This window comes from Cydia splendana, chromosome 9, assembly GCF_910591565.1.
Source record: "Cydia splendana chromosome 9, ilCydSple1.2, whole genome shotgun sequence".
In the NCBI taxonomy this organism is placed as follows: Eukaryota; Metazoa; Arthropoda; class Insecta; order Lepidoptera; family Tortricidae; genus Cydia; species Cydia splendana.
Genome location: NC_085968.1, coordinates 2,245,722 through 2,270,522, shown reverse-complemented (window position 1 = coordinate 2,270,522; position 24,801 = coordinate 2,245,722). Strand labels below are relative to the sequence as shown.

Sequence of the window (24,801 nt, the reverse complement as noted above, 5' to 3'; positions counted from 1 at the left end):
GGGTCTCCATACAACAACTTGCTTCGTTGACTACACTACATGATGAAGGCGGTCAATGACGCTGAGCGAGCGGTACAGCAATATTATTATGCGCGTGCAATAGAGATAGGAACAGGCGAGTCAATGTACGAAATTCCGCGTGGTAAAGTATCCTTTCTTTAGATTTTATTAGAGATGGGTCGCGGGTATTTACCCAATTTACCCACCCAGGTAAATACCCGGTAAATACCCATCTACCCGGTATTTACCCGTATCTACCCAAATGGACGGGTAGATTCATTTCTTGTTGCACATGTCGATTTGTGTTAAAGTGGAGATATAAACCGAGTTAATGGCTGTAATTATTGTGTGTCATTTAAAATGAAATGGTTTAGTTGCAGTTGCAGTTGTAACTAAAGAATTTTTAGTACAATTTTAATAAATATTAAAAAAGGCCGTCATAAGAGTATTTTTATTAGACTTGAGTAAATTATCGTACTTATACGTTGATAATACACATTCCAACTTCGGTCGGCGGGGGGTGCGGTTGGGGGGAGGGGGGAAAAAGTGAACTTTTTCATATTTCTTGGAATCTGTCATTAATATCGAAAAGTGTTGTATGTACAAACTAAAGTAGACATAATTTTCTACAAAAAAGGTTATATACATTTTTGTCCTAAAACTAACTGTGTTTGACTTATAAGCTTCACAAGTTGGGATACTGCACAATTTTTTTTTATTATTTTTCATAAGTATTCTTTATTTTCATCTTTCTAATGTATATTAAAAGCATTTTAAAACATTTCCGGAAGCCAGGGAATGATTTTACACGATTTTCATAATTGGACTGATATGTTAAAATCGAACTTCACCTCATAGCAACCTTTTCGTAATTAGTTTGAACATACATTTTATGTAACATTGTAAAAAAATACTTAAATTAATCTTATTTATACTCACATACCATTTAACGCATCAAATTTAGAAGAAAAACGAAAATACCAGCGTATTTACCCGCGGGTAGGTAAATATCAGGTATTTACCGGGTAAATACCCGCTCTCGGGTATTTACCCGGGTAGTTACCCATCTCTAGATTTTATAGTACAGTCAGCAGCAGAAGTTGCTAAGCGGGCGAGGTGTTCAAAATTACCTTCACACGTTCTTATTCTCTTAACAATAAAGTCGCGTCAAGATCATTTTAAACACCTCGCCCGCTTAGCAATTTATGCTGCTGACTGTACAGTCTTACACTTGACTGAGAAAACATAAGGGGGCCCACAGATTACCAGTTCGCCGGACGATATCAGCCTGTCAGTTGTTCGGAGCTGTCAAATTTTGCTTCTCTGACAGGCCGATATTATTATAGATGTATGTAGTGCATAATTATTTTCCATCGTATTTTCACGGAAATGTACGAACGTGTCTTGCTATTTCAGTCAGTCTCGGTACAAAAAGTAGGTAGGTATGACGTTGACTGAAGTAGCATGACAAATACGAACGTTTCCGAGAAAATACGATGGAAAATAATTATGCACTACATCTGTAGGTTATCTTTCGTTTACCTAATAGCAAAGACATATGTAACTCCGTATAAGATGAATAAAGTCTAAGGAAAAAACGTGCCTCGGAAATCAAGAAAAAGCCATTCTCGGATAGATGGCGCACACACCTTTGGCCTATGCTCGGCTAGATGGGGTTGACGACACCGTTTCATATTTAACAATTTTAACACATAGATATCAGTGAATGAACATGGGTCAAAATGATGTAAAAATAATAAAATCAGATTTGATAGCTGTTGGTCCGAAACGCGATTCGTCCAAATGAATTTAAGTACGCTTTTCGCCCAACACGCTTTTCGTCCAACACGCTTTTAGGCCAACACGCTTTTCGTCCAACACGCTTTTAGGCCAACACGCTTTTCGTCCAACATGCATTACGTCCAACACACTTTACGTCCAACACGCTTTTCGTCCAACACGTTTGGATCTGATTTGTGTCATAGATAATTTTACCCCGAGTGTTCTTAGCCATGTTTCATGAAAATCTGTTCAGCCGTTTGAAGATCATCAGCTCTTTTCGTTGATGAGGGGATCTGACTACCTTCCATATGTCCTATTGATTCGAAATTTGGTACCGTGTTACTTCAATGATATTGAAACAACATGGTAAGGTAACCCATGACTTTAAATATGACATGTTAGAGTAAGGTTTAGATTTCGAAGGTGGGTAATTAAATGGGATTAATTAGGCTCCATTTCCACTGCGGCAGAAACAAAATGGACAAATAGCGACTTGGACGAATCGCGATATGGACGAACGGTGTAAATGATACTTGACGAACCACGTAGTTGACGAACTAAGATTTGGACAAATGGCGACTTGGACGAATCGCGATATGGGCGAACGGCGTAAATGATACTTGACGAACCACGTAATGGACAAATCGCTACTTGGACGAATTACAATTTGGACTAACAGCTATCAAATCAAATTTACTGTGACTACAAAATTTACTATGACAGGACCCCTCTATACTATCTATTCTCTTTGCTAATAGTAATAGCGCAAACGATAATTAACATTAAATCTGACTTTATTTTCAAAGGAGAAACCGTTTTAAATTCAATATTTTCATTTCTTTCATATTCAAAAGAAAAACGCAAAAAAGTTAGGGACATTAAAATGATTTCGTTAAATATTCTACTTTTTTCTCCGGTTAATAAAAAAAGTGTAAAAAACTTTAAACCTCTCTGGCCAGTTGCAGCTGTTTGCATTTCATAAACTACTACGAAACTCTTTGTTTTACAAAATATGTGCACATTTCTATGAAAATAATTTAAAATTAAAAGCGTTCTTTTAAATTTCATAACCACTTGATACTTTAGAGGTGAACCACTTTACGTAAACTTCTTGATATTTGATTATGTTTTCATTTGTTTTTAATTAGAGGTTAATTTACGTAGTTAACTTACTTAGATATAATTAATATTAAGTTAGGATTAAGAAGTTTAACAGTGTTAAAATTAATACTGATATATGAGTATTTAGGTTGAAGGTTGTGTTGTGTGTGTTTGGTTTAACCCCCGACGCAAAAAGAGGGGTGTTATATTATAATCTAGTAATTTTTCGAATTTTGTAACGGGGCTCTTTTGCGTCAAATCCGGTAGTTCTGATTTTTTGCAGTCTTGAGAACGTACTATTAAAATCTAGTCCTTTAGGGTATAATCGCCCAAATGAAAAAAAAAACCGAAATTTTCGTTGTTTTTTTAATTCATTTTTGACAAAGTTGCGTTCGGCGCTCGTAATGAATAATCCAAGTCTCAAACTTGAATTATTCATTAGGTAAACAAGTCTGCATAAAATCAGAACTACCGGATTTGACGCAAACGCTAAATGTATAAAATTACTGTATTAATATGTCTGATGCCAATGTCCCTCTGTGTGCTTTACTTTTGAAATATTCGTCTTTCAAATCTTCATCAACCAACCGGCGTATTATGGACGGTTTTATCCACGTAATAAACAAACTGATACTTTTTAGCACCGCAGGATATTAGAAAGTGATGGCCACCGTTTTATCACGCTGTCATGTAGACAAGAACGACCATCATATCCGTTAGTACATGATATTTTTTGACAACAAAAACTTTTACTCACCAATCTCATTGTATACAAGTTGGCAACAACAGGTTTCGGTTTGTTTCGGTGTGACTAGAACAAATAAGAAAGTATTCTTATTTTAAGAAGGGAATTTATAAGAAACTTATTAATTATTACAATTACATATTACTATCAAGCGACTCGCCCCGGCTTCGCACAGGTTTACAAATAATACCTTCCTCAAGAATTACTCTTGAAAACCGCATGAAAATCCGTTCAGTAGTTTTTGAGTTTATCGCGAAGAAACATACAAACACACAAACAGATAGACGCGGCGGGGGACTTTGTTTTACAAGTTGTAGTGATTACAAGTCTTTATGAATTCTGTAGTAGTAATACCAGGCGTGGCTCACTCCGCGATTTCGTCGCTTTGCAACAGGTAGCTACAAATACATTCCGTTCCACACCAATTTTGTTGGCTAGCTATAGGCGCGCGTAGCGGTGTCGCCACCTAGCGGCCCTGTCCTGATCGTAACAGACGCGTTTTGTTAGAGAGTGAGTCTTCTGTACCTAGTACTATTATTTATTCTGTGGTTATACGTACATTTTTTCGCAATTAACCCTCCTATTTCAAAAGTGGTCTTTATTTATAGTTAACAGGTTATCTGTCCAAGTATACACCTAATCCAATCACGTATCACCGTATTGCTGAAATTCCGACCGTGTCCGAAAAGGTAAATATCATTACACCTCTTTTAGACATGAATTCGTGCTCGGACTAACATGAGCACAATCGGACTATGACATGGCATGAATAAAGATACAATTGACATGAAAAATGTTCATGTTTTACTAGATTTATATCGACCGGGATATGGACCGTGATTACCTTTTGTATTGTTTTGTAAAGAAGAAACTGATTAACAGTCCGCCGGACGGTATCGACCTGTCAGTTGTTCGGAACTGTCAAAATTTTGTTCTAACTGACAGGCCGATACCGTCCGGCGGACTGTTAATCAGTGGGCCCCTTAATGTTCACGGTCCATATCCCGGTCGATATTTAAGTCTAGTGAAACTAACCATGGATCATTCAAAACTGTTGTTCATGTTTTTCCATGATTTTTCAAGTTATTTCAATTAAAAACATAACTTGGTTTGATAATGAATAAAAAAAATTGGAATGTTTTTTCCAGCAAGTCGGATTCAAGCCAAAATTGACAACCCTCATTTTAAGTAGCCGCATAACTCCCCATAAGTCCCGTTCGTACAGTGTCATTGACCGCCGGCATCATGGGCGGGACAGCAATATAATTTACGCGCGTGCAATAGAGATAGGAACAGGCGAGTCAAGGTACGAAATTCTTCCTGTTTAGCGTCCCAACTTTAGGACATGTCTAATCAGGTGAAATTTGCCTACTTATTCTCAGATAATGAGATGAGACCAGTCAGGTGTAAGTCACAAGAGTGTCACAAATTACCCAATATCATCACTAACACAACAAAGTCCCCCGCCGCATCTGTCTGTGTGTTTGTATGTTCGCGATAAACTCAAAAACTACTGAACGAATTTTCATGCGGTTTTCACCTAATCACCTATCAATAAAGTGATTCTTGAGGAAGGTTTAGGTGTATAATTTGTTAAGGTTTTGTATAACCCGTGCGCAGGGCCGTCTTTTACTATGCTGGGGCCCCTGGGCACATACGAATTTGGGGCCCTTTTGGAAAGTAAAGAAAGCGAATTAAACTAACATTTTTCTACTATGATCTTCTATTTATTATGGGTAATCAAATATTCTGTTACTGATGTCTGTCCTTCGGGGTCCCCTGAGGATGGGGGCCCTGGGCACGGGCCCCGTGTGCCCTTATGGTAGAGACGGTACAGCCCGTGCGAAGCCGGGCTGGATCGCTAGTAGTGTGTAAATATAACTATCAGGTACCTGATGTATTCCGCGATCTACGAATGGTTGACTTCTTGATGAGATCCCAGTGTCGCACAAACATGCGTCTTAACGCCACCACTCGCACACGGGCTGACTTCGGATCTGTAATAGTTATTTGTTTTATATACAAGGGGGCAAAGTTGTTGTTTAACCGCTCGTGCTAATATTGATACCCGAGCAAGCGAAAGATTCCAAAATTGAACCACGAGCGTAGCGAGCGGTTCGGTAAATGGAATCTTGAGCATTGCGAGGGTTTCAAAGCACGAGGGTTAAACAAAATTTGCCCCCGAGTGAAACACAAAATTTTTCACCACACCAACCCGAAGCAAATATTAAATGTAAAATATCAAACAAAATCAAATCAAATCCAAATGAATGTTATTAAATATTTATCATCCAAAATCATCATTTAAAAATCAATTCTACCAGCAAACCTAAGAAAACAACTCAAAATTTGCATTTTATTACATTAACAATTTTATTACGTTACTTATGCTTTTTTTTGACATTCCGATTTTATTCTAGAAATTCTAGACTAGTATTTTTTTATACAATCTTTTTAATGTTTAACGATGCTTTTGTGAAATTCTTAGTGTTAAATTTGATATGTATAATAATCCAATTTTATTATGGAATAATATTAACATCAATAAATTGCTCTGATAATTAGATTAAGATTAATTACGATTCATAAGAGCTTGTTGCTAGGCCTACATGAATAAAGTATATTTTGATTTGATTTGATTTGATTGCCTCGCATGTGAATAAAATGCAACTTTGCTATCAGTTTTTGAAGTGCAAAGTAAGCCTTTCCGAGCTGGTGTGGTGAAAAATGTAATATAGGTACAATATTATATATAGTCGATGTATAATATACAATGATGAATGTTTCTCCGTGCACCACGGAGCGTATTATTCTTAAGTAATAAGTTGACTGATCACATAAAAAACAGTAGGTATACCGGCTAGATTCGAACTTTAAGATACGTCAAATTTTACGTCTAGATACGATATGGATTAGATACGTCAGTGTCAAGTGACGTTTCTTCAAACAAAAACTAAACCCCAAAATACAAATGGCTGACGTGACTGAAACAGCCGCCAAGCTGAAGCAGGACTGGGCGGGACACGTTTGTCGTATGACTTGTGGAGTAAAATAACAACCGATTGGGTCCCACAAAATCGAACACAAGGGTCGCGGCACGCCTCGAGTTACGACAACGTATGGTATTTTCGTAACTAAATGGAAAATTACATTCCTACAGTATGTTTTGTTCGGGATAAGTTTTGATTTTTTATTTCTTCCGGCTAGAAGGAGGAGCTCTTCAAAATTACAAGAATTTATTAAAATCAGACTAATGAAAAATCAAAATTTGATTGGTTATCCTACCTTAAATCTCCAAGTTTGTGTTATTAGGTATGTATTATTGAGGGTGTTGTGGAACTTGTGGGCCTTTGAATGCCACGTCACCAAGCAATGATCTAACTAATGTGACGGTTCTTTAAAGTTCATTACTAATGCCCGTTGAATCCAGGAAATTCCAGATTCTTTGGACCGTAATGCTCTGTACCTCATAGGGTTGCAACGTGCCGCCCTATAGGTACTTTTTGACATTAGTGGTCCACAGAAAGTATAAATATGTGAATTTTAGTCTCCTCTGATGTGTTTGTTCAACTTAAGCTAGGGACACACTTATCCCACGTACGCAACGTATGCAATGCATTATGAAATCTGGACCCTGATATTTGTATGCTTAGAAACATATTTGTCATACGCAATGCTATCCCACGCGTCCTATGCAACGTTCGACCTGTCGCGCCAGATCGGCGTGGGAACGTGGAGGGGAATCACACGCTTTCAAACGCGTACGATCAGTGTGTTTCTGGATCTTACGTTCCTAGCGCGTCAGACATCAAACAAACCACGCTTGCGCTGGAAAAATGGGAGATGAACAACTCATCGAATTGGTTAGGCGATATGAAGCCATTTATGTGTAGTATTCGCCAACATTTTCTCTCTCTTTATTTATATCATGAACTTAATATCTTCTCTTCTTTCTTTTTTTTTCTTTGTGACACGGAGATATTCATTTAAAAATAACAAAATCGTCTTCAAATTCACTCTTAGAATCGGAAAACATTGTACATTAGTGCACCCGGAGAACTAACAACAGCGTCTGATGTCAATACACGTCGTATACGTGGGACAAGTGTCTGTGCACACAATCTCTCCCACGTTGCATTGCATACGTTGCGTACGTGGGATAAGTGTGTCCCTACCTTGTAGTGTACAGTCAAGTCTCAATCCAACTAATCCAAGTCAAGTTTGTGTTACCTACCTTTCTTTTCTTTTTTGCTGGTAAAGTTGCAGGCAGACCCACTGCATGTTTCAGACGTCATTTCATCTGCAATAAAATTATGCAAGTATAATCTGTAAATATGAAAAACAAACACATGTTTTAAAATCGTAAGAAAATTATCATAAAAGTATTTAATGTTAACATCTGATGATTAACCTTTTGGACGCCAATGGACGGATTCTTGGACGGATTAATCGGTCACAGACTACAGAGCAACATATACCTACGTGCATATGCATAAAGTTCAATTTCACTTTTGACACTTCGGTGACGTGGCGTCCGAGTGACAGCTTTTGTGTTTGACACGGCGTCGAAAAGCTTAAGAGATTTTCAAAACGACATGCTTAAACTACTAATATCTGGGAGACCGAACTTTGCTAGGAAGACATATAAAAACTCAAAAACGCGCGTTTTTCCAGAGATAAGACCTAGCTAGATCGTGTTTTCGCCTCCGAAAACCCCCATATAGCAAATTTCATCGAAATCGTTCGAACCGTTACCGAGATCCCCTCATCGCTTGTGTGGAGTATGGACTCGCTTTTAGCTCGTTACATAAAAAAGTTAAAAGCCTTTCATTATGTATCAGTAGATATTATAGTATTTTTAAACAGCTTAGGTACGATGACAGATGTCATGTCTATACAATTTTGTGAAAATTTGCGTTTTAAGACTTTTAAGGTTCAACTAGAGATGCAACGGATAGTTGTTTGGCCGGATACCGGATACCGAATATTCGGCCTGACCATCGGCCGAATATCCGGTATCCGACCGGCGGAACTATACCTACATTTCGGTCTTTCAGGTGCGCATTATGCAGGTTTTGACCTGTTTCGCAGTGAACGTTCGCGCGGATTCATTTCTAGGTTCGAAATGAGTGCGCGTGCAAGTGACTGGAATGTTTAAATTGTTTTAAAATAATAAACGAGTACGATTATAACCGTGACTGTTTCTTATTCCAATTTTGTTTAGTCCGAAATCAAGCAATGTTACTATCCGGTATCCAGCCTGATGTTAAATTAATGGCCGGATAGGCCGGATACCGGATAGTGACCGAATATCCGGTGCATCTCTAATAAATTGTATTGAGGTTATAATATATCTGTCACCGCATCCAAGCCACTTGGAAAATACTATGTCACAAAAATATCATACTAACCACTTGTACGAGTTGAATGGTCCCCCGAAGAAATGGACGGGGTGTAAGTGCTCGTATCATCGTACTGCACCGGGCAGGATGATGGGCATGAGACACTCTTGTCGGCGACCAGCGATGGGACGCTTTGCCCTACAGCTGTAGAGCTCTCTAGGTGTTGGCAAGATTGAAACCTTTGCACAGTGCTATCACCGGATCGCTTGGATACTGACGATTGAACTGTGAAGTTAGGATAGATGTTTAGCATACCTCCACAGCTTACCAGTTCACAGGACGATACCTATCAGTCTGTCAGTCAATCGCAAAAGGTGACAGTTCCGAACAACTGACAAGCTGATATCGTCCGGCGAACTGGTAATCTTTGGGCCCCTTAATAGCCTTTCCTTATTTTAATAAACACATATCAGTGAAAGAATTAGGATCAAAGTTAAATGGCGTTCTAAAAGTTTTAATCATTTGTGTCAAAAGATGGCAGTAAATGTACTGACTCTTAGAGCATTTAATAACTGGAGTCGCCTTTAAGAGCTTACCCCTCTGCCGAAAAACTTGCATAATTGTGCAAACTTTTGTATGGACTGACATGGCTATTTGTACGTTACGTACTAATCATGTAGAAATAGCAATACATTTGACGTCCCCTCCCCCGCAAAAATCGGCAGACTGTTTCGTACAGAAAATGACAGCCATGACGTCTACAGTTACTAAATGCTCTAAGGTACTGTCTACATAATTTACTTGGACAATATTCCTCTATTTCAAATTATCTTTGCTATAGAATAACAAAATTTTTATTAAACAAGAAAATGTCTCACCAGCAGTTCCATAATCTATAGTATGTTGTACGATCTCGGATGAGCAGTAGTACGTAGCATTTGAATACATAGACGATGTTCACTCCAAGATTTCTGATAAGCAGTATGTAGCATTTGAATATAGACGAATCAGCTCGAAGAACACTGGGGTGTTTTTTAATTCTTTCTGAAATGTAATCACCACACCTTTCATTATAGCCAGAACCAAAAGTCTTGGCCCCAGTCTCAAGCTAGTAGGTGCACTCTCTCATACAAAAAAGTAGTGCATAATTATTTTCGTATTTTCACGGAAACGTACGAACGTGTCATGCATGCTATTTCAGTCAGTGTCGGTACAAAAAGTACTGAGGTTGATTGAAGTAGCATGACAAATACGTACGTTTCCGAGAAATTACGATTGATAATAATTATGCGATACATCTGTACTGATTAAGTACCATAAAAACCACCCAACTATATCCCGAAAGCTCCTAACCATGGTCCAAAACTAACTCGTATACCTACCTATCTTCGTTCAAGCGTAAACATTTTCACAAAAAAGGAATAAAAATCTAGGCCACACCAAAAAGAAGATTTACGTGTTGAACTTGTGGACTGGACTAAAGTTGGGTAATTTTAGTGTAAATAGGTAGGCAGGCAATAGTTTTTATCAAATTATTGAAAACGATCCACTGGGTACAGTCAGCAATGACAGTAACAAATATATTATAATGATAGCCAAAGTGGCTAAAAATTCACACCTTTGGAATATTTGGTATTTTCGGCCACTTTGGTTTTCACTATCTGTTTGATGCATAGTCAGCAACATTTAATCTTTTGGACGCCAAGAACGGATATATCCGCACCGTAGGTCCAACGCCAAAGACGGATTAATCCGCCATAGGCCACAGAGCAACATAGACCTACGTATGCATAAGTTCAATTTCAGTTTTAAGACTTCGGTCACGTGGCTTCTGAGTGACAGTTTTTGTGTTTGACACGGCGTCGAAAAGGTTAAAAGTCTAGCTTGAGAAAGAACCGATATTATTGTCCTACGTCTACCTAAGATAAAAAGCAATTATTACAGTAGGTAGTTTCATTCAAATAAATCTTTTATTTCGATTGCGAACGAATCCATTCGAATGTTTGGATTTAATCGGAGCTAAAATCTCAAAACAATATGAGACCCAATCAAACTTTTTGCCTTCTTTCAATAATAGACCGTGCGCATTTGAGGGTGTGCCACCTTGTCGCCTCGATCGGAAACATTAGACTCGACATTTGAGATGCAACGGATAGTTGTTTGGCCGGATACCGGATATTCGGCCTGACCATCGGCCGAATATCCGGTATCCGGCCGCCGAATATTCGGCCAGCGGAACTATACCTAGATTTCGGTTTTTCAGGTGCGCATTGTGCAGGTTTGACCTGTTTCCTAATGAACGTTCGCGCGGACACATTTCTAGGTTCGAAATGAGTGCGCGTGTAAGTCAGTGAAATGTTTAAATTGTTTTAAAATAATAAACAAGTACGATTATGAACGTGACTGTTTCTTAAATCCAATTTGTTTACTCTGAAATCAAGCAATGTTACTATTAGGGCTTGCAATATCCGCCCATTTTTTGTATCCGGATATTTCGAATATTAACTATTTTACTATCCGGATATCCGGATAATTCGAATACTTGCTTTTTATTTAACAAAACTCACATGAACTTTAAAAAATGTGTAATAGAATCAAATTTTACGTATAAAAGGTTGCGTAACAGCAAGTGTTAAGGTATTTTTAGGAGTTCTACCTTTTCGTCGAAATTTTATTGTCCGAATTTCACTTCGAATTTTTTTTCGTTAAAGCTTTACTGTGACAAACAACCTTCGGCAATTTTTATTTATGAGAACCGTATTATTTGCTTCATTTTTGCAAACGCAAACGGCCGACTTTAATTATATGTATTTGTAAAAATTTATAGTTTATGGAGATACTTCAACCCTCCGCTTAATATTGGCAGCCTGCGCTGTGAAATTCATTTCTTAATTGACTTCATATGATCATGCGATATTTGGCGTTATTTCATGTCAATTTTACAACCATGAATTATACAAACTACTACTATTACTAGTAGTCAAACTATTCTTCAGTTAAGAAATCTGTCTTATTGGCATATAGTATAGTACTGGCTGTGGTTTTGATGATATGTAGAGAATCGATTACGTCTTCTAACTGTTGAGACAGTCTCTTTTTGTTGAGATATTACATTGCATTTAAGCTCAATCAAGGTTTTCATTACAGATTTATTCAAATGTGAATGCTACAACTTTCTTATCATATCTGCTAAACAGCTACTGCATCTCGTTCAGTTCAGCAGTTCAATATCATCCGATGTTCTCCTCCATTGGACCCATTTTAATTCTGTTCGCACGTTATTAATAATGTATTCAGACGCTAACAATAATGCAGCGCAGCGCATTTGACAGGAACACGGTACAAGTACATTCAAAATTTCAAAGTTATTTTGCACATTTTATGGAGCTAGCTCGGTCTACATAAAATTGTTCCCAAATATTTAAGAAAATAAGGGAGTAGTCGGCAATGAAGGAGAAATACTTATATAAACAGTTTTATACCATAAAAATGTATCCAAATAAAGAAATAAAACAACCGACATCGTTTACGTTATAATTTTCAAAGTTTTTGAGATATTAAACAAAAAATTGACTGATATTTTTGTCATAAATGCTATTCGAATTATTCGTTTTATCCGGATATCAATCTCATCTAAATCCGGATAGTAAATTGGACGGATATCCGGATAAAACGGTTATCCGGATAAAACGGTTATCCGGATTGCAAGCCCTAGTTACTATTCGGTATCCGGCCGGATAGTAAGTTACTATCCGGTATCCGGCCGGATAAAGAAATGCAGGCCGGATAGGCCGGATACCGGATAGTAACCGAATATCCGGTGCATCTCTACTCGACATTGATACTTAGGTACACCACCTTATTCAAAAATGCGTAAGCCTCAATTAGCTAATCATCGTTTGTCTTTATCTGTCATTTTAACTTATGTATTTGTAAGAAAAGGATAAAACATAATTTAACTAAATCAGGCTCGTAAAGTTTTATGAATAAGGGGGTATGTCAACAAGCAGGTGCCACCTACAGTTCATGTCAGTCGCCATTAGATCCGAGATAGAGATTAGATAGAGAGTCCGATTCAGGCCACAAGAAAGACCCTCCGATGCTCAAGGAAGAGGTACACTGGTTTCTATTAAAGGTACACTAGGGTACACAGAAGGTACAATATGTTTATAAATATTTTGTTGAAATTTGCTGAGGTCCACCCGCCTTTCTGATGCTCACGGCAGCGTACAGTCGAATATATCGGAGAGGCCAAGGTGCTCGAAAATATCTGAATCGCAACACCGCTCTGCTTATTAGGACTTATCTATGTAAGTTCAATGTGGAAAAGACCGACTATTAGGTAACCGTCTACAAACTCTTTCGTCGCTTCTAACTCTTGCGTTTGTACAGTCGCCAACAGATATATCCGAGTGGCCGAGGTGCTCTAAAACATCTGAACACGCACTCTAGCGCCTTGACAATAGGAACATGTTCAGATGTTTGTGAGCACCTTGGCTGCCCCGATATATCTGATAGGGACTGTACACATACTCAACTTACAGAAGTTCAATAGAGCAGAAGTAACGAAGCTCTTCCTTTGTGTTTGAGGGCCTACCGCAATCCACGTTCGACGTGTTGCCTCCCTGTCACACTTACGAACGAATTTACAAGTGCGACAGAGAGGCAACACGTCGAACGTGGTTCGCGGTAGGCCCTCTGAGCATAGTACGTATACATTACAAGAGTTCTTGTGTTATCTTCGCAACAAGAAAATGTTATATGCCGGTCTTCTCCATATTGCCCTTATATGGCTGGTGTTATGAGTCATCCCACATCCATTTTGCAAAATTGTTGTTGAATTGCAAAATCAATGTGGGTTAACACATTATTGCTTAACAGCATCCAATGTACTTACTGTGTGGGGAGTTCGGTTCCGACGAGTCTGTTCCAAGACTTATTAAAGTTAATGCTAGGACATTTAGACAATAAACTACACACTTGACTGAGCTTATTTTTTGGTTTTTTAGTTGCTTTATTTCATTTTATATTAATGAAATAAAACGAATATTTTTCATCGTAATTTTTAATGTTTTACATGTTGACATCAAATTTTGACAGTGAATGTTACATGTCAATGGTTCTTTTTAAGAGGTTTCAGTTTGTGTGATATCTTCTTGTACGACCTGCATGGGTTGGTCTACTTTTCTAGCAAGTTTCTGCTCTTTCACTAGTTCTTCCAGCTTCACTTGTAGATCTTCTTGTACGCTGTCTACGATTTCTTTGAGGTTTTTAGCTGAAAAACCGAAAGTATAATTAGTTAATGAGCGTTTCTTTTATTTTTTGCCATTTTATATATTGTGACCTTTTTTACCACTTTTGTGTTATTTCTAGTCAGGATCGCGAGCCCTTTTCTTCCATATAGGAGAAAAAAAGTGTCCTAAAATTACCATACATTTTTCAAACTTTCCTTTTTGTTACCGCAATACAAAGTGGATGGGGAAATGGTAACACAATAGGAAAAAACACTGGGACATTTTTTTATCCCATTAGTATTGAAAGAGCTCGTGATTCTGAGTAGAAATAACACAAAAGTGGCAAAAAAGGTCACAATATATGAAAAAGGCAAAAAATAAAAGAAACGCTCTTATTAACTTTTTTACTAAGATGCTTTTAATTGTTCATCGGCCATCGTCATGTATAGGTAGACATAACATGAGCGACAAAAAGTTATTTTACTGATTAACCTTTTGGACGCCAATGACCGATAATCCCTACCGCAGGTTCAAAGCCAAAGACTGATTAATCAGTCACAGACCACAGAGCAACATAGACCTACGTGCATATGCATAAAGTTAAATTTTAGTTTTGACACTTCGGTGACGTAGCGTCCGGGTGACTGCTTTTGTGTTTGACACGGCGTCGAAAAGGTTAATATTCAATATCTGGGGGACCGAGCTTTGCTCGGCTAATATATAAAAACTCAAAAATGCGCGTTTTACCAGAGATAAGACCTAGCTAGAACGATTTTTTGCCCCCGAAAACTCCCATATAGCTAATTTCATCGAAATCGTTAGAGCCGTTTCCGAGATCCCCGAAATTTATAAATATACAAGAATTGCCCGTCGGTAAGACACAATAACGCGGAGGTCAATTTAAATATTGTTTTTTTATTTGTCACAATCAAATATACACTTACAGTACCAAGTACTTTCAGTGCCAAAACTGCCCTCCTAAGCTAAAAAGCGGTATTTGCATAAAATTTTCATTGAAAATACGTCCTTCCCTCCTAAGCTAAAAAGCGGTATTTGCATAAAATTTTCATTGAAAATACGTCCTTCCCTCCTAAGCTAAAAGGACGTATTTTCAATGAAAATTTAATGCTAATACCGCTTTTTAGCTTAGGAGGGCAGAAAAGCCCTATTCCCAATAAAAATAAACACATCTAGAGTGTCCTTGGCAGTGAATATGTTACCCATTATTACCTGTCTTTTGATTGAACTCCTCAGCAATAAGTGATATCTTCTTCAAAGTGTCAACGTATTTTGCTAAACTGGAGGCCATATCATGGCTACTACTTGTGTTAACAGCCACGTCTTCAGTTGGCACGTAAATTTTGTGCTTAAACACATCACTGGTTACCACCGGCATTTTAGGCATCTTGAACTTTTTCTTGAATTCTTTCAATTCCCTGGGTGCTTCGGTGTTCTCTGTTTCTTTGGATACTAATTCTACGACATCTTTCAGTTGAAGCTCTGGAGCGATTGATTGCAAAGTCTCAATTTTAACTGGAGACTGGTATCTGACTGGTGAACCGTTGAAGACCTCGACCGGCAACGCGTTGGTTAAACTGTTGAGAATACTACCTGTAAAAATACTTTCGATGAATCTTTATCCAGGGAAAACATTGTGAGTAAATTACAGATATAATAATTCTTGCCTTTGAGAGCCTATAGATATGAACATCTAGATAGTGGTGGACTAGCTAGAGGGTAAGTAGTTTTATAAATTAAATATTTTACAGATTATATTGAGACTCTTCTTGTTCCTAGTGTTGTACCGGCATTTTTGCTACGGCTCATGGGAGCCTGGGGTCCGCTTGGCAACTAATCCCAAGAATTGGCGTAGGCACTAGTTTTTACGAAACATTGCCATCTGACCTTTCAACCCAGAGGGGAAACTAGGCCCTTATTGGGATTAGTTTCGATTTCCTCACGACGCTTTCCTTCACCGAAAAGAGACTGGTATACATATATCAAATGATATTTCAAACATAAATTCCGAAAAACTCATTGGTACGAGCCAGGGTTTGAACCCGCGACTTCCAGATTGAAAGTCGCACGCTCTTACACCTAGGCCACCAGCGCTCTCCAGGTTATATTGAGATATTTCCATAAGATATCCTTCCGTTCTCACCCACGATATTTATCGGTGTTTCCTGCTCATCTTTCTTCTTTTGGGCTAATTTTCTGGATAATTCGTCGAGGAACCTTGAACATACTGGACCTGCAATGAAATGCTGGTCAACTATTTAACAAACTAAGAGTATTAAATCATTATTTGATACAGTCAAGGGAAAGTCAGCAGCCGAACTAGCTACGATCCCACATTCGAAACTTTTGGGGGGAGAACCTTGAACTTTGAAACCTAACCATAGGTATTCTTCAAGTGTTGTAGAATTTCCGACCCATTTTGTACCTTGTCACAGTGACAATCAATATTAAAGTCGCTAGAAACCTCATACAATTGTCAATACTGTGACAAAGTATAATATGGGTAAGAAATTAAATTCATTGATTGTAACTAGCAGTTTTCATGACACTGTAATATGATGTCACATCACATCAAATGTTTCGTTGTAACCCTTGTGCTACGCACATAATATTTTTTTGAATTTTGAAATGATGACTATTATGCTGCCTTTCCACTAAGGCGGAGATGAGAAGAGACGCGTGACGAATCAACCGATAGCATCTTCAAGAAATGTGGACTGGAAATGCTATTGTATGATTCCTATACGTCTTCTCTCATCTCCGCATTTCCATGCAGCCTTACGCGAACGGAAGCCATTCTCATCCTTCTCATCATAATATTAACGTCTAATTTTGGGTAGTACCTTTATTTTAACAATTTGTTTAGCCAATTTTATTGCTGACCTGTATACGTGGTATTATTTTCACCTTGCTTACTTGAAGGCTTGGTAGATAGATATGTATACTTGGAAAGTCTAATTCGGGCATCAGACATGTTTTGAGTAGATATTACCAATTTCTAACCTTCAGATGTCCTCTTTTTACCAGATCTCGGTTTTGTTGGCGCTTTCCTGTTTTTGGTTTTGCGATTCTTTCTATCCATGTCTGCAATAAAATTTAACTTCATTTTTTACAATACTACGTTAATAATAAATTGATTATGTATTTATGTACAAATCCAAGTAAATGAACATTTGTATCGGAAATATTATTTCTACGTCCAAATTCTAAAGGCATTATTTTCACATCTTTAAATTGTTTCTTTTATTCAGAATGGAAGTAGTGATGCAAGGAAAAAAAATATTTGTAACAGTTACTTCAGTTTAGACTCTTTTAAAACTCAAAACTCCTTTTGAGCGTTCATTTGGTGATACAAATAAGTAATTACGAATTTGCGGCACTGGCGGTTGAGACTTTTCGGCCTTGGTCATCACTCATCAGACAACAAAACCCTAATAACGAAAATTTCCCGGAAACTTGTTGGGGCATATTTGACCCAAAGGTTTAGCTTAGCCATACAGCGGGGAAATGCGACCAGTGTCCTGGGGAGGTTAGGTGACATTAGGTTTCGTCGAAAATTACTATTACTCAATGGCGCAGCGACCCAAAATGAGTCTTGTCAGTATTGGCCTCCGATACGAGTAAACGCCAGTTATCTCGATCCTGCGCAATCTATCGCAAGTTATCGGCTTGAAGATTAAAAATATAAAATATTTAAAATAAATATAAATATTGGGCACATCTTACACAGATCGACCTAGCCCCAAACTAAGCATAGCTTGTACTATTTGATTGATCATGTAAATATATATTGTAATTAATTGAGGTGATACAATCATGATTGTTAGCCTATATATTATTTTATTTCAGTACAACAAGACATAATTTACCGGGAGTTAATGAACTTATGATTTTCTTGATACAATCAAATAACAAACCTTCGTATTGCAATACCAAACCAACGGGATGGCGTCGTTGACATTATAGTCGTGTGAGACTAAATTAATCTAAAGTGTTTAATAATACAATCGAAAAAAATAATAAAAATTAAATACACTTAAAATTTACAAAACAGTGACATGAAACTGACAGTGGCATGACAAGCCACACAGACTTTCCATAAACTGCCATAAACAGATCCAAACTTTTTTTGAACGAATTAGGTCTGTCCACTTAGCATAGAGAAATAGGTAGGTACCTATAAAAAGCGTTTCGTCGTATCAAAGAGAATAGAGTTAGACCAAGAAAAGTTTGCAGTGATTTTGATAACCCACGCAGTGCAAGTGTTATTTATACGTCAACATTTCATAGCAGGTTGACGTTTAAAAGAACACTGTCACGGCGTGGGCTATCAAAATCGCTGCAGACTTTTCTTGGTCTAACTCTAGATACGGAGTTACATATTATACAGTTTGTCAAAGGACTCTCTCATTTCAATCATAGAGAGAATCATACTATCTTTGTCTTACACTGGTACTAGCACCCAAAAGAAAAGGATGAGTATAGTTTTCCTGGTTCTAACTGATACTGACTGACAATTTGGTTTGACCAACTATATCTTTGGTCATATTTTCGAACCCTCGTAGTTTCGGCTTGGATAATGCTAGAGAGCAGAAATTTTTAGGATACCATGTAATTTATGTTTCCGTAAGCAGTATCATTGCACCTGTAATAACTATTAAATTAAATATATTTAAAAAACCCCTACGGTATGCCAATCCATTTTGTGCCAAAAATGCCTTACATCATTTTGGAAAAGAGCTGATACTCTGAACTGCTATATCGATTTCTAAAAACCGCCGCAAGACAATTCGCTTTCACGTAAAAAAATCGCATCGAGTTCGACCCATCCGTTGGAGAGCTACGACGCCACAGACAGGCAGACATTGTTGGCGTCAAATATATGTACATATAACACGGATAACACCCCTTTTTCCGTCGGTGGTTAAAAATAAGAACAAAAACAACTGTTTCAATTTTTATTTTTGCAGTTTTTGTGAATTCTAACAGAGGCAGGTAGTCATTTTGTAGGTACTGTCTTTAGTTTTGATCTCTGTCGTAGAATCACTCTGGATTTTTTGGCCGAATAGGTTTCTGTAACAAAGCATTAAAATCGTTTAGTAATATTGTTTTAGGTATAGCCTAGATGAATTTATTTTACCTAAATGCTAGGCAGACTAGCTCGATTTAATAAACCAGTTTGAATAGGTACTTTTCCATATCCTTTGACCTTGACTAATAAATAATAATACAGTAAAATTATACATTTTGTGTTTGCGTTAAATCCGGTAGTTCTGATTTTTTGAGACTTGTTTATGATGTTGGCCCAATGAATAATCCAAGTTTGTGACCTCGAGCGCCGGAACTACCGGATTTGACGCAAAAGAGCCAGGTTACAAAATTCGACAAAGTTACTGGATTATAATATGTTAGTCTAATTTCGTTACGCATTCCATCATACGCCAACATACGTTAAAAAATGAAGAATTATGAAACGTCCTCGTTCCATCATTCTGATTCTACAATCGATTTTACAAACATCTCTACAAGCCAACGTTCCAAAAATATATGTACACGCCTCGTAAACTCTGAAAATAAGGTTGTGAAGTCGACCGTACAAAGGTTTACATCGCATTAAGGGCGGTTGAAATATTGTAATCAATCATGAATCCCTGAATTTATTGGGTAAATGGGATAAAAATAAATTACATTTGTCGCTTATTTATGCCCATCAGCGTGCAAAACATCTGCCATATTTTGGTAATGATATGTCTGATTGCTCGAATATAAATGTCATTGAAAAAATGACAAAGGCCTCTGGTGCCCGATGTTACTGAATATGCCGTAGGAACGGTACCAAAATTCCGCAATTTTCACATGAAATTGAAGTATTTGCAAACTTCTTATATTTTTGCAAGGAGATCGAAGGGCTGAAGGCCGTAGGTGACCTTGTCAAGACACTTTTTTATTTCCAAATTGGAAATTACCTTTATTAGACTAGACACTTAAAGCGCTGGTCAGAGGCGTCCGTCTGGTCCCAGTGTATTGTGTAACAGGGCTATAACCGCGAAAATCGAAATTCGCAAATTGCGGGGATTTTTCTCTGTCACTATAATTACGCCTTCATTGGAGTAAAAGAGAAAGATCCCCGCAATTTGCGAATTTCGGTTTTCGCGGTAGCCGCTCAGCGCCAGTGGTTACCTCATCAGGCAGAACTGTAGACTCGGGTACTCGTTTGTCTCCTGAATTATTCCGTAGTATGGCCAGCCTACCTTCAAGATTTTCTTCCTATCAGCGATACTTCCACAGATTCTTCAAAATACGAAGTAGAAGATAAGATGACATAGCGCTCGTCAGAGGCGTTCGCCCGGTCCCAGTGTCTTGTGTAACAGTGGCCGTGGCTGCTTCAGGCAGAGCTGTAGACTCCGGTACTCATTTGTCTCCTGAATTGTTCCGTAGTATGGCCAGCCTACCTTCAAGATTTTCTTCCTATCAGCGATACTTCCACAGATTGAGATAAAGAGAATGAGATGAAAAAATTGATACTCTTCTTGAGATTCTTCAAAATATGAAGTAGAAGATATTATGACACTTACAGCGCTCGTCAGAGGCGTCAGCCCGGTCCCAGTGTCTTGTTTAACAACGGCCGCCGTGGTAGCGTCTGAGACAGCGGTACTCTCCTGTACTGATTTCTCCTGTGAGGTGTGCTGCGGTGTGGCTAGTTTGCCTTCAGGATTGTTCGTTTGTTTTGATGTGACGCTGAGACGATTGAGTGTTGCAGTTGTTTGGTTATCTGGAATTGGATATTAAGTTCATTGCTGGAGTACAAAATCTCTACAAAACCTCTGGTTTCTAACATGTTGAAAATAACTCTAGTTTCAACTTTATTATATGAGTCTGAAAAGCACAGTCGAGTTTTAAGAGGACTCAAAGAACTCAAGTCTTAACCAACACCACAGTGTAAAAAGTAACAGTGGACCGACGCCTTTGAGGTTTGTGTAAATGCCGACACTGCATAAGAACCAGTGGTGGATTTGCCCTAAGGCCCAGTAGGCCCGGGCTTAGGGCGGCAAATTGTGACAAAAAATTCGCTGCTGATAATAAGAAATAACTCAAAATGTAGTCAATATGATGAGTGCTGAGAAAGGGGCGGGGCCTAGGGCGGCAAAGACTTCAAATCCGCCACTAATAAGAACACAGTAGAGTTAATTGTCACAGACTTTTACACAACTACCCAAGACTTACACTTGACTTACTATAAGACACGCTAGCCCCGTAAGTGGTACATACCGAGCTACTAACAATGGCGATGTATGCAGTTCGTACCCCGCACGATTGTTGAATGACTCTATGGTTACTTTACCTTGAATAATTAAGGTTTCATGGGCATCAAAGAACTCCTCCTGGTTCTCCGGCCCTGGTGGAACCACGGAGCCCTCGGAACTGCTGGTCAGGCTGCCTGCGTTCGGATCCTGGTCTTCATCAGGTTTGGGCCGTTTCTTCTTTAAGAGCTTTCGAGTTTTCACCTAAACATACTTGTAGATTGTAACTTATGGTGTAAAATCTAAAGTTTTATCTATTTCTTAATTCCATTGGCTTCTGCCTTATTTGTAGAAGTATTTAAATTATTATGTTCAAAATTCCACAATTTCGACTTAATCATATGAATCTGATTTTTCGCAGTCAAGACAGAGGATTCAAACTTGAATCTTAAATATAAAGATAAATCTACTTTATTTTTCAAGTAAGCATATTACAATGCGCTTATGAATTCTCAAGGTTCTTACTTAAGCTGTTTTCTTAGGATAGCGGTGCCGTCATATAGCGGCCGTCTTCATTCAAAATTATACGGCTAAATATGCCGACATCGCGCCCTACTTCAGCTGTCACAAACTCGATCACAAATGCCGGTCCCGCATTGGCTTATAAAGCCACGAGAGACGTTGTTCCTCGCTTACAGACGCTGCATAAATCATCTGTCATGATGTTAAAAGGCCTGATGATGTGAGTCATGTGACTATTTTGTACGAAGACGGCCGCTATGTGACGGCACCGCTTTCTTAGGAAACCAGAGCTTTAGAGGTAAAACAATAGTTGTCTGAATTGAACCTCAGGAAGTGGATTGTCAGGCAACTCCTCGTTCTGCGTCCCGTGCAGGTCCATCACCAAAGTCTGGTTCTTGAAGAGCTGATCATTGGATGATAAAGAATTGTCCGAGTCCGTTTCATTGACCAGCTTGTCTACGGGAGCGACCACTGTAAGAAGTTTTTTTTTAATAGTTTGGCCAGGGACTGTCTCATTTCAAACGTAGAAAGAATCATACTGTATTTGTTATACGCGCTAGCACCCAAAAGAAACGGATGAGTATAGTTTTCTTTGTTCTTATTTACTGGCAACATACAATCGAAGTTATTACTCTCTCATTGATCTCTTAAGGATATCGGAGGGTTAGAATGAAGAATTGATTGGAGAGTATTAATATATTGGGATAACTTCGAAAGTGAGGTAATTTTGAAAATGGCAAATATGTACCTACCCATTAAACTAGAAGCACTTTCTACTGGAGAAACAGTAAGCTAGATTCTTTGTTAAGCATTGTTGCTAAATTGTGAAGGTTTTATAAATATTCGCCAACTTCAAAAATACTCCGTTTTAATAAGTTACGCCAATGGACTTAAAGATAAATGATCGAAATTCAATAGAATAAACTTAATAAAATGAATAAATAAATAAATATCTGGGTACATCTTACATAGATCAACCCAAACTAAGCAAAGCTTGTTGTTGCTTGGGTGCTAGGCGACGATATACATAGAAAACCCCCATGACTCAGGGATTTGATCCCTGCCGGGATTCGAACCCAGGTCCGTCAGCTTCACAGGCAGGGTCTCTACTCACTAGGCCAGATTGGTCGTCAAATTGTTGTTTTTACTTACGTAAGCTTCTCCTTTTCGTGTTATTTTTATTCGTTTTTCTATTCATGATGAAATACGGTAAGTATATGGTATTGGAAATTCAAATATAAATCAGTTTATAGCTTAAGTTGGTTTATGTTCTATTTAAATCATATTTTTCCTAATAATGTGAAAATAGAGACAGGCATTGTGATTATTGTGAATATTGCTGAAATTATTTGTCAAAACATTTTCGAATGACTTGTCTTTTATGACATAATAAATTAAAATATTCATTGATTGGTTACAAAAAGGTTTTTATTTTATCGGACAAATGAGGTTACATTATCATTATTTAAAATTATAATGATAGTGTTAGGCCTCATTCGCACGAGCGCTTTTACAACGCGCGTTAAAAAAGCGTTTGAATGACACAAATGGATACATGTGTATTTATTCACACGATGGTGGGCGCGCTTTTCATCAAGCGTTGTTGGATTTTCGACTTTAAGCGTTGGCCGTTAAATCGAATTTAGCGTGCGGACGGATTCAGGCGCTTTTTTAACGCGCGTTGAAAAAGTGCTCGTTAGAATGAGGCCTAGGTACCAAGAGAAGTCTGCAACGATTTTGACAACACACGCAGTGCAAGTGTTATTCATACGTCATAATGTCATGGAAGTTTGACGTTTAAAATAACACTTGCACTGCGTGTGCTATCAAAATCGTTGCAGACTTTTCTCGGTCCAACTCTAGTATGGCCGAGTCATCCAGTCCCGACCTCTTAGATATAATTATGTTACGTAAACGTCCATGCCAAAAGGAATATTAGACAAAGCTCTGCGTAGGTGTCACCACTAGCACATACAGTAAACAAACCTCATTGACATCATCAATGACACATCATGCGTCACTAGGTCAATCATATGACCTACCGTGAAACACGACAATCGAAAGTTCGGTTTCTGCCTCTCTATCACTCTTGCTTATTCGATCGATAGGGAGGCAGATTAAGAAATTTCGATTTTCGCGTTTCGCGGTAGGCCACCTGTAAACAAACCGCCTTGGATCAATGTCATAGTGAAAACTTGTCAAAAAACTGTTTAAGGCCTAGTATGTATAAGTTACTTTATGGTTTACTAAACAAATTAACACTGCACTCTGGCGGCAGAACATTGCAGTAATACTCCCTATTTAAGCATGTCGTTTTAAAATGAGAGCGTAACTGCTATTGTATGGTAGCGGCTTATTGGTAGCTGGTTCGTATGACTTAAATTATATTCACCCAGTTTTCACCTCAGCGGTAACCACACTTTTAGTTTTATTATAAAGTTTATGACTCATGAAATGAGTTATAAAATAAGCGTACAGTCACCATCTTAAGACAAGAAGGTAGTATAAATAGAAGAGTTTTGAAGGCGCATACGTCATTTTGATTTTGGTAGAATAGTTGATATTACATTGGAGAACTTAAATGGACATAGTTATGACAAGAATATTTACGACAAGTGGCTGAGAGTATCCTTAAAAAGTGGGACTAGCACTATTTGCAAGCAAAAAAAGATTCCGTTTTTACTAGTTAGTAGTTAGGTAATACTCGTATCCGTTTCCCTTTTTTTTCCTTTTTCCATTACATGAGAATACTTTTATTTTTTAAATACCTACATATTTAATTTGTACAGCGTTATTGGGATTAGTGCAGAATGGAC

General features: G+C 38.0%; 3 protein-coding genes and 1 long non-coding RNA gene across 5 annotated transcripts in view; all 4 read right to left on the bottom strand.

Annotated features, from left to right (window-relative positions):
* The window catches only part of LOC134793867 (uncharacterized), a 73,221-nt gene extending 59,213 nt beyond the window's left edge, over window positions 1–14,008 (bottom strand). The window contains exons 1-6 of the mRNA XM_063765581.1: window positions 13,868–14,008; window positions 9,849–10,014; window positions 9,040–9,255; window positions 7,863–7,928; window positions 5,521–5,625; window positions 3,641–3,694 (exon numbers count right to left, since the gene is read on the bottom strand). Of these exons, the coding sequence (XP_063621651.1) occupies window positions 3,641–3,694; window positions 5,521–5,625; window positions 7,863–7,928; window positions 9,040–9,255; window positions 9,849–9,918 (511 nt within the window). The 5' untranslated portion in view covers window positions 9,919–10,014; window positions 13,868–14,008. The remainder of the gene's footprint in view (window positions 1–3,640; window positions 3,695–5,520; window positions 5,626–7,862; window positions 7,929–9,039; window positions 9,256–9,848; window positions 10,015–13,867) is intronic.
* The window catches only part of LOC134793413 (uncharacterized), a 200,927-nt gene that overhangs the window by 156,245 nt on the left and 19,881 nt on the right, over window positions 1–24,801 (bottom strand). The window lies entirely within an intron of this gene.
* Window positions 14,020–18,297, bottom strand: LOC134793392 (uncharacterized). Of its 2 annotated transcripts, none has more exons than XM_063764967.1 (5): window positions 18,140–18,297; window positions 17,226–17,306; window positions 16,366–16,455; window positions 15,435–15,815; window positions 14,020–14,245 (listed from the first exon to the last, which is right to left on the bottom strand). In XM_063764967.1, exons 2-5 carry the CDS (start codon window positions 17,302–17,304, stop codon window positions 14,097–14,099), a joined length of 699 nt encoding a protein of 232 aa, XP_063621037.1. In that variant the 5' UTR covers window positions 17,305–17,306; window positions 18,140–18,297; the 3' UTR covers window positions 14,020–14,096. The 2 variants fall into 2 exon arrangements, with proteins under 2 accessions (XP_063621037.1, XP_063621036.1); XM_063764966.1 differs by having other exon boundaries at window positions 17,106–17,306; window positions 18,140–18,249.
* On the bottom strand, window positions 19,167–23,365 carry LOC134793396 (proteoglycan 4-like). Its single transcript, XM_063764971.1, has 5 exons — window positions 23,138–23,365; window positions 22,311–22,456; window positions 21,565–21,727; window positions 20,798–20,994; window positions 19,167–19,295 (listed from the first exon to the last, which is right to left on the bottom strand). The coding sequence occupies exons 1-5, from the start codon at window positions 23,181–23,183 to the stop codon at window positions 19,266–19,268; spliced, it is 582 nt and encodes a 193-aa protein (XP_063621041.1). The 5' UTR covers window positions 23,184–23,365; the 3' UTR covers window positions 19,167–19,265.

Coding starts and splice junctions, on each gene's coding strand:
- LOC134793392 (XM_063764966.1), bottom strand. CDS start 17,196: ATGTCTGATGCCCGAATTAGACTTTCCAAGTATACATATCTATCTACC. Junction 16,456..17,105: donor AAATAATACCACGTATACAG/GTCAGCAATAAA, acceptor ATTTCATTGCAG/GTCCAGTATGTTCAAGGTTC. Junction 15,816..16,365: donor AACACCGATAAATATCGTGG/GTGAGAACGGAA, acceptor GTATTTTTACAG/GTAGTATTCTCAACAGTTTA.
- LOC134793396 (XM_063764971.1), bottom strand. CDS start 23,183: ATGAATAGAAAAACGAATAAAAATAACACGAAAAGGAGAAGCTTAC. Junction 22,457..23,137: donor CACGAAAAGGAGAAGCTTAC/GTAAGTAAAAAC, acceptor AACTTCTTACAG/TGGTCGCTCCCGTAGACAAG. Junction 21,728..22,310: donor CTGACAATCCACTTCCTGAG/GTTCAATTCAGA, acceptor AAGTATGTTTAG/GTGAAAACTCGAAAGCTCTT.